This window comes from Mercurialis annua, linkage group LG4 (assembly GCF_937616625.2).
Source record: "Mercurialis annua linkage group LG4, ddMerAnnu1.2, whole genome shotgun sequence".
Taxonomy (NCBI): Eukaryota; Viridiplantae; Streptophyta; class Magnoliopsida; order Malpighiales; family Euphorbiaceae; genus Mercurialis; species Mercurialis annua.
This window is the reverse complement of record NC_065573.1, coordinates 16033676-16042711: the sequence shown is the minus strand read 5'-3', so window position 1 is coordinate 16042711 and position 9036 is coordinate 16033676. Positions and strand designations below refer to the sequence as shown.

Genomic DNA, 9036 nt, shown 5'->3' with positions numbered 1-9036 from the left:
AATAAATTAATACAAAATACTAAAAATATTATGTAAAATTTCAATACACATATATTTATATATTTTATAAAAGTATTTTAAAAATATTTGTAAGATTTTAACATATACATTATTAGCTAATCACTTTAATGTTAAAAATATTAATTTTTTGTGAGAATTATTTTATTAAAGATTAAATACATATAAAATCATGACCTTTGAACCAATTTGCAAAAACAACATGACCTTTAAAACGTGTCAATCACGGACACCATCTTTCATTTCTTTTCAATTTCATCATGGGCACCTTTTAGTGAAATTTCGCTGATTTATACACCCATGGGTCTGCCACGTTAGCAAAAAAACGACCAATTGTTATTTTTAAAAAGAAATGAAAGGTGATGTCTGTAATTGACACGTTTTTTAAGATCTTGTTGTTTTTTGACACTTGATCCAAAGATCATGATTTTATATATAATTAACCCTTTTATTAATCATAATGATTTATAAAAATTACTAAGATGTGAGAATTTAAGAGTTTAAAATCTATCTAATATATCCAAGTTCAATCGGATTTATTAACAAATGTATTTTAATAATTTAGTCTGTAAAATACTATATAATTTTTTAGAATTTTTCTATAAATTTTATAAATATAAATTTTATTAAAATGTTACATGATATTTTAATTAAATTTGTTGTTATTTTATAAAAATAAATAATCAATGAAGTTTGATAATTTTTAGATGAAACTGGATAAAAAAATAAGTTTAAGAGTCAAATCTAATCTTTTGACCAAGTTAACTAATGAAAACATTTATAGATGGGTGTAATCGTATAGTATATTTAAACATGAGGGCTGTCATATAGTGGATTTACAAAAACCAAGGGGTGAGTTAGTGTATTTCATTAAAATATAGAGGGATTTAAGTAATTTACCCTAATAAATAATGATTTTTGTTTATAAATAATAATATTTATTTGTGAGTTCACACACTTATCTCCAGAATATTCAAAATCTCTCTATATTTGATTTCAATAATTTCTAAGAAAACAATCCTTTTTATTTTACAATTTAAATTATGAATAAAACCCCTAAAAACACTTCAAAACCTCTCAACAGTAAATATATCCATCTTCTCAGTCTCCAAATCAATATATCTAAAATTTACCAAATTTTCCATATATATTTTTCAATTTCGATATTTCTTTTTCTACAATTCTTCCAAGCTAACAAACATTTTCATAGTTTCTTCCAACGCTTTATATTTTATAATATTTAATATTTATAAATTATTTAATAAAATATTGATAATTATTTTTCTTTTTATTTATGTTATATTTGGTTATATATAATTAATATTTAGTTAAATATAAGATTTATCTATTTTTTTCTATTTTTTTAATTTTCCCGGATATATAATCAAGGCATAAAATTAATTAAGAAAATTAAATTATATCATTTGGTTCTCATCAAGTGGTGTAAGAAAATATATTCCATGGTCATTATGGCATGGAAAAATACTCATGCACCACTCAATAGAGACAGAAAAATCAGTGTGTTTTGGTGAAAACTTCATGTTTAAACAAGGAGGACTACGTTATTGATACAATACGAGCATGTTGAACAATGTAGGAGAAGATGAGAGCTGTGGAGTAATGAAAAAGATGAATTATTGAGATGCATATATACGTACCCTACCGGTCCGGGGGGGACCGGTAACAAGAGATGGGAAACGCTCGGCATACAAATTTCTTATCCTAAACAATTCTATATAAACACATGCTTTTTCCCCAAAGAGAAACCAACCTAAAATGAATATTTTTACAATATTTGCGTGGATCTCACTCCTTTCGTCTTACCTTTGTATTTCGGATTCTTCTTCGGACATCTCAAAGGTGTTCGAAACATGGTGCAAAGAACATGGGAAGACATACGGTTCAGAGGAAGAGAAGCTGCAGAGGTTGCAAGTGTTCGAGGACAATTATGAATATATGCAGCAACATAACAGTAAAGGCAACACTTCTTATAGCCTTGGTCTGAATCTATTTTCTGATCTGACTCACGACGAGTTCAAAGCATCCTACCTCGGTGGAGTTAGTATTTCTGATTCGCTCGGTGATAGTAATATAGAGTTACCATTTCCCGATTATGTCGACGCTATTCCTGCATCCGTAGATTGGAGACAGAAAGGGGCTGTGACTGGGGTCAAATATCAAGGCGAATGCAGTAAGTGATCCGCTAGTATTATTTTGTTTCAGCTTATTATTAACTATGTATTGACATGAGTACATGTCTTGTAGATGTTTGCTGGGCATTCTCTGCAGCAGCAGCTATTGAAAGCATAAACAAGATTACGGGCGGACCTCTGGTGGACGTGTCCGAACAGGAGCTGGTTGATTGTGCTAGTCCGCGTCCTCGTTGTGCATCCGGCTGGATGGATCCCGCGTTCCAGTTTGTGATAAGGAACGGTGGCATCGACACTCTCAAAGATTATCCATATGTGGCAAAGGCAAGCTCATGCAATAAGGACAAGCTGAAGAAGCACGTAGTGACCATCGATGGATACACAAAGGTCCCCAAGAACAACGAGCAGGCACTGTTGCAAGCTGTTGCAAAGCAGCCTGTAAGTGCGACTCTGTGCAGCAATTCTAAAGAGTTTCAGGAGTACAACAAGGGTGTTTTCACTGGGCCATGTCTTGCCTGCGCCGGTCATGCTGTATTGATCGTCGGATATGGTTCCGAAGATGGAAAAGATTATTGGATTGCGAAGAACTCATGGTCCCACAAATGGGGAAGAGATGGTTATATTTACCTCCAGCGCAACACCGGCGATCCCAAAGGCCTCTGCGGTATCAACATGTACGCTTCCTTTCCGGTCAAGAACTCGAAATCCAAATCCAATCCACTGGTTTCTTCTATTTGAATACAAATAGCTTCCAACATATCTCTATTTAAATAAGTGATCATCTTTTTACTCTAAAAGATAATCACACTATCTTTTCTATATTGAAAAACCATGTATTTCCTGTGTTATTGTTATCTGTACATATGTTATGTGTGTAAGTCTTATTAATATTATCATGCCCTATATTCTACTTGCTTACAATGACATTTGATTAATTCTTTTTATTTTCATTAGAAAAATAAAATAAAGAAATCGGACCCTAAAATAAGAATTCTTTCATTAAGACATAATTTGTAGGTTGCATAGCAAAGCCAAAACTGTAGATTTTTCTCCAGCTTATGAGCTCTAATTGCCTATTCATAATCCAGAAAACAAAGTAACAATAAAAATCATAAATTACATACCGTATCTACACTCACCTTGGAACAATTGAAACTAAGAGGCCGTTTGGTTCGCCATAAAAAGGGGGGAATGAGAATGGTTATGAGAATGATTCTCATTGTTTGTGTTTGTTTTGTCAAATAGTACTAGGAAATGGGAATGTGATTACCCCTCAATGAGAATCACCCATTCTCCCCTTACCCCATGGGAATGGACTTTTGGGAATGGGAATCAAAATTTTACAAAATATTTTAATAATAAATAATAAATATATAATTATTAGAAAAACTATTTTCAAATATTTATTTAAAAAAATATACTAAAAATAATAAAAAAAAAACTTTTTTATTTCTAAATTTTTTTTAAAATTTTTTAAATTTTTTAAAAAATATATTTTTTAAATATTTTTTAATTTTTTTTTAATTTTCGAAAATAATTTTTTTAATTTTTTCGAAAATATTTTATTTATTTTTTTTAAAATATTTTTTTTTATTTTTTTAAAATATTAAATTTTTTTAATTTTTTTTTTAAATAATTTTATTTTTTTATATAAAAAAATAATTAAAAAAAATAAAAAAAGTATTTTTAATAAATAATAAATAATTTTTTTATTAAACTTTATCCATTCCCATTCCTACACTAATTTTGAACCAAACAAAAAATGAAAACAATCATTCCCATCCCCATTCCTTCTCATTCCGATTCCGATTCCGATTCTCATTCCCAACCTTGAACCAAACGACCCCTAAAAAGGAGCTGCATAGTATTATAGTGGGTTATTAGCTAAAATGGTATCAATTTTCTATATTTTATTTTAAAATGGTACCATAAGTTTAATTTGTATCATTTTGATACCATTACTTTTATTTTTCTTTCATATTAGACACCATTTTTCTGAACAGGTAGAAAGTGATAAGAGACTGAAGCGTCCGATGATGATTTTCAGAGAAATTCATTCGCGTGACGAGTTAGCGATCCGTATGTTCAAATACTAGCGGGCTAGATCAATGCACAACGACAAACTTGAAGGATTAAAGCGTAATTAACCGCAAATAGCGAATAAAAGTCTAAAGGGTCACAATAAAAATCTAACAAACTAAATTGATAATACTCAAACCTTTGTGGCCCTGTAAGCCCTTTTTGATACTTATAACAGGGACCAGAATAGGTCTCTTACCACTTTTTGTATAGCAATTATTTTGTAATTGAATGATTAAAAATAGAGTTTAAAACCAATCCTAACTCTCAATTATACAGCTCACTAACTTAAACCCTCCCTAGGACTTATATTTAAACAACTTTATGAAACCGAATCAAGAGTGGCACCAGTACGTATGATCAAACACTATGAACCCTAAAACATACACTAATTGGTCGAACCCTACACACACACAACAATTCAATCAATTCCAGTATAAAATCAAGCTAAATACGTTTTAATAAATCAAGGACACACTAATACCTATCAATCTAGAGCTGGATTCTACATTCGGATTGCCAAAAAACAAGCCAATTAGAATGGTATTTCTGAAGACCTAATCTAGTCTTTATCACTTTTTTTTATTGCCATGTACATATACTGTTTTAAATTCTGTCAATTAGGATGCATGCTTAGTTTTTTTAGGATAAATGATGAGTTTATTAGCTCAATCACAAAGCCGTGATTGGCAAATGTCTAAAAAGGCAAAAAATCAATTGAATTTACACAAGACAAAATATTCCTATAAACATCATTTCCCGAGTACACAAAAGCTTGATTGTAGTCTTTGAAGTATTCTACCACCTTGCAAACTGATGAAAACACCACCGACTCCACATCTAAGAACTCATTCTTGAAGATTCTCTTGTTTCTAGTCTTTCGTAACTCCCTTACAATATAAAACCAAATCGTTTGCCATAATATTCTGAACTTCTTAGCATCAAAACATCCTAAGAATATAAGAAGTCAATCAAGGAAATCGGCGTCACCGAAACTATATTACACATACGAAGCAACTTGTTCCACACTATCCAATCAAAATGACAATGGATAACTATATTTAGGATGTCCTCATCATAAGAACAGAAGGAGGATGCCAAATTCTCAGAAGAAATTATACCTCTACGCGCAAGAAGAACGTTGGAGGATATTCTGTTTATGGCCAGCAACCAAAGGAAGAAAAGAATGCGAGGAGGGAGCTTGAATTTCCAAAAGAAGGAAAATAATACTGCATTCTGTCTTCCTAAACCAGCAGCTTGATTGTTATTCTCAGTGCAGATTGTTGAGGAGCAAATGAAGCTCTTCAAAGAACCACTGTTTGCTGAAGAGAGGAAGCAGGATGACGAGAACTGCCATTAACAGCATTTTGAAGAAGATCTCTAAAGCAAACCGGAGTGTAGCAGTTCTTATTATTTTAGAGAAATACTCGATGTCATCATGTACTGCTAAATGGTTTTGGAGCTTTGCTAGAAGTGCATCCAGCAGCTGTTGATCTCCCAAACAAAGACGTTTATTCTAGGTAAGCTTGTAATAATTGAGCTCAACGTTGAAGACGTCAAAAACCGTTGCCATTTTATTCGTTGAAAGACTAGAAAGCGTGGCCATTTTATCCCTTCAGAAAACTATATTTTCACCATTGCCTAGGTGAGCTGACTGTCCCCCTTTAAATAAATTCCAAATATGAACAGTTTTCACGAAAGAAGAATGGACTCCACGCCAAAGGTGAGAAAGTTTGGTCGTATTTATCGAGTCAAGATCATGCCAATCTGAAATACTAGAACTACATGAAACAACCGAGAACCAAATAGAAAATTTGTTCTCCATCGCCAACTTCCAAATCCACTTTAGAAGAAGAGATCGGTTCTTAATACGCATAGAAGTGATATTTAAACAACCATTAGCCATCGGTAAACAAATATCAACCCAATAGACCTTACTGAAACCCATATGATTGCTAGAGCCACTCCACAAAAATCTTCTCATATAGCGTTCAAGAGTATCAATCACTTACTGGGAATTGAGAAAGAGTACAAGTAGTAAACAGGAAGGCTACTAAGGACAAACTTTATCAGAGTTAGCCTGCCTCTTGGAGGAAGTATGTTACCTTTCCAAGTCGCTAATTGTTTCGAAAAATTATCGATTATAGGGTCCCAATGGTTAGCTCTTACTGATTTAGCTGAAAGAGGAAGTCCTAGATATACAAAAGGTAGAAAGTCGATCTTGCAATTAAGAATTTCAAATGTCGCAGAAATAGAAGCTTTGTCAACGTTAAGCCCAACGATTGCCGACTTCTAAAAGTTAATTTCCAATCCCAAAACCAACTCGAAGCATCAAAGAATGCGTAGTAAATTCCTGATCATGCCAAGATCATTAGGAATAAACAATAAAGTATCATCAACAAATTTCAGTTTAGAGATCGTTTTAGGATAACCATCAACATGACTGCCATCAATCAAACCCAAGTTGATTTCATTAGAGATAATTGCCTTCAATCCTTCAACTGCTAACACAAATAACATCGGAGATATCGGGTTACCTTGTCTAACACCTCTTCCCATATTGAAGTTCTTAGAAGGAATGCCATTAATTAAAATTGACAATTGCGCCGAGTCAAAAGAAGAAGAAATCCAGTTAATCCAAACTTTGTCAAAATTCATCTTATATAGCATTTTCAAAATGAAAATCCCATGAAATAGAATCAAAAGCTTTTTTGAAGTCAAGCTTGATTAGAAAAACTTTTTCCTTTCTTATGTTGGTTAAGTGAATCACTTCCGAAACAATCATGTGTCAATCATGAATATTTCTACATTTAATAAAACCAAACTGATTCTCTCAGATAATTAATGGAAGAATAAGAGATAACTTGTTAGTCAGCACCTTAGATAGTAGCTTGAAGACTCCATTAATCAGACTAATAGGCCGAAAATGTTTGACATAAGAGGCTCCTTTCAACTTTGGAATAAGGACCGGAAACGTTGTATTCAAACCCGGAGGGAAAAAGCCAGAACTGAAAGAAAGTCGAAAATAATCGAGAAAGTCATTCTTAATAATACTCCAAACTCTTTTGTAAAAGAAAAAGTTAAACCCATCTGGACCCGGAGCTTTATTATCATCACAATCAGATAAAGCTGCAAAAATTTCTCCTTCAGAGAACACTCTAATCAGCTGCTTGTTCTTGAGAAAGAGACTTGCTGCACAACGTATCAAGAGAAACTGCTGTATTTTTCTTCATGTACAAATTCTTGTAGAAAATATGAATGTTCTGTCTGATATCATCCGGAGAGGAAAATATTGGTTATCCACCAACATTTTTGTTATCAAGTTACTGCGAGAGTGCACCAAAGCAATAGTGTGAAAAAAATTTGTATTCTTGTTGCCATATAAGTTCCAATTCAGCCTCGACTTATGATGCCAAAGAGACTCAATTTGCTCCGAAATCATGGAGTAATCTGTGTGTACAACTTCCCATCTGCTCTTATTAAAATCTGAATTTTCTCCAAGATCCATATCAGCCTCTAATGCATTAATCTCTGCCTGAACTGATTCAAATTTGGTGTTTATGTTACCAAAAGAATTCTTATTCCATGCCTTGATTATGATACGAAGCTCCCTTAGCTTAGTAACCAAATCAGCCCCTGGATGATTAATCTTTATGGTAGCCCAAGAATCTCGAATCAAGTCATAAAATGAAGGATCATTCCACCAAGAATTTATTGATTTAAAAGGGTTTGGTCCCCAATCTAGACCAACAGCCGAATTAAACATTACGGGAACATGATCCGAGTAGCTTCTAGGAAGAGCTTTCAAAATCAAATGTGGCCAAGTAGAGTAAATAGGGGGAGAGATGAAGCATCTATCAATCTTTGATCGAGACGTACTATTATGCCAAGTGAATTCACAAGTACTATTTAAATCAACCTCTATCAGATCAGAGCTTTGTATGAACTCAAAAAACTCCACGCATTCGAAGAGTCTACTCTGAGAAATTATACCTCTCATCCGAATGAAGAATCTTATTGAAGTCTCCCATCAAAAAACACTGCCTCTCCGACTGCAGTTCTTGTAAAATATTAGACCATAAATAGGATTTATCCACCTGACTAGAGTATCCATAAACAAAAATAAATCTGAATTGGATTGAAGACACCTCAAAATCAATACAAATCCATCTTGGCTGAGTAATAATGCTGGTTGGATTCATTAAAGTTGAATCCCAAATGCAAGCGAGACCTCCCAAAGCTCCACAAGAAGGAGAAAAACATCATAAGCATTTATAGGCCAACGACGATTAATTAAAAACTCAGACTCTTTCTTAGTTTCAATCAAACCAATAATATTAAGCCAATTCTCAGATATCAGAGATCAGATAACACGTTTCCTTGAAAAAGTAAGCCCACCCCGATACTTCCACGCAACACAATTAAAATGACTGATTATCAAAATATTAAAAACCTGGTAAGATCTTAGTAAATCAGATTGTAGGTACCTCCTTGTCTAAGGCTTGAGTTAGTAGCCTAAGAATCTCTGCTGAAAATAATCCCAATTGCATGCCATTGTCCCACATCTTTTTTGCTTCGGAAGCATCGATTGATTGGGCTGTAGGAGCTTTGAATTACAGTCATTAATCAAGGTATCTGACTTAGCTGAAGCCGAACAATGAGAGCAAGAATTCAGTTTTCATGTTGGAGTAATTTTTTTAAACTTCTTGCGTTGTGTGATGAAGTAGGAATCTGGGTTCAAGAAGGTAGCTTGCGATGTAACTGAAATAACATCTGAACTGGTTAAAGA

At 33.1% G+C, this 9036-nt stretch overlaps 2 protein-coding genes across 2 annotated transcripts; one reads left to right on the top strand and one right to left on the bottom strand.

Moving 5' to 3' along the window:
* The first annotated feature begins 1770 nt into the window (after positions 1–1770).
* LOC126677388 (ervatamin-B-like) lies at positions 1771–3089 on the top strand. Its single transcript, XM_050371972.2, has 2 exons — positions 1771–2209; positions 2284–3089. The coding sequence occupies exons 1-2, from the start codon at positions 1795–1797 to the stop codon at positions 2904–2906; spliced, it is 1038 nt and encodes a 345-aa protein (XP_050227929.1). The 5' UTR covers positions 1771–1794; the 3' UTR covers positions 2907–3089.
* A 3991-nt stretch (positions 3090–7080) lies between these two features.
* LOC126678348 (uncharacterized) lies at positions 7081–8812 on the bottom strand. The gene is made up of 4 exons (XM_050373252.1): positions 8735–8812; positions 8241–8344; positions 7575–8125; positions 7081–7439 (listed from the first exon to the last, which is right to left on the bottom strand). The coding sequence occupies exons 1-4, from the start codon at positions 8810–8812 to the stop codon at positions 7081–7083; spliced, it is 1092 nt and encodes a 363-aa protein (XP_050229209.1).
* Positions 8813–9036: the final 224 nt, after the last annotated feature.

Excerpts from the sequence above, each read along its gene's own strand:
- LOC126677388 (XM_050371972.2), top strand. The coding sequence starts at position 1,795 with ATGAATATTTTTACAATATTTGCGTGGATCTCACTCCTTTCGTCTTAC. Across the intron at positions 2,210-2,283 it reads CAAATATCAAGGCGAATGCA|ATGTTTGCTGGGCATTCTCT; the intron begins GTAAGTGATCCG and ends CATGTCTTGTAG.
- LOC126678348 (XM_050373252.1), bottom strand. The coding sequence starts at position 8,812 with ATGTGGGACAATGGCATGCAATTGGGATTATTTTCAGCAGAGATTCTT. Across the intron at positions 8,126-8,240 it reads ATTCTTCATTCGGATGAGAG|TACGTCTCGATCAAAGATTG; the intron begins GTATAATTTCTC and ends TTGGCATAATAG. Across the intron at positions 7,440-7,574 it reads TGCTTTGGTGCACTCTCGCA|CAAGTCTCTTTCTCAAGAAC; the intron begins GTAACTTGATAA and ends TACGTTGTGCAG.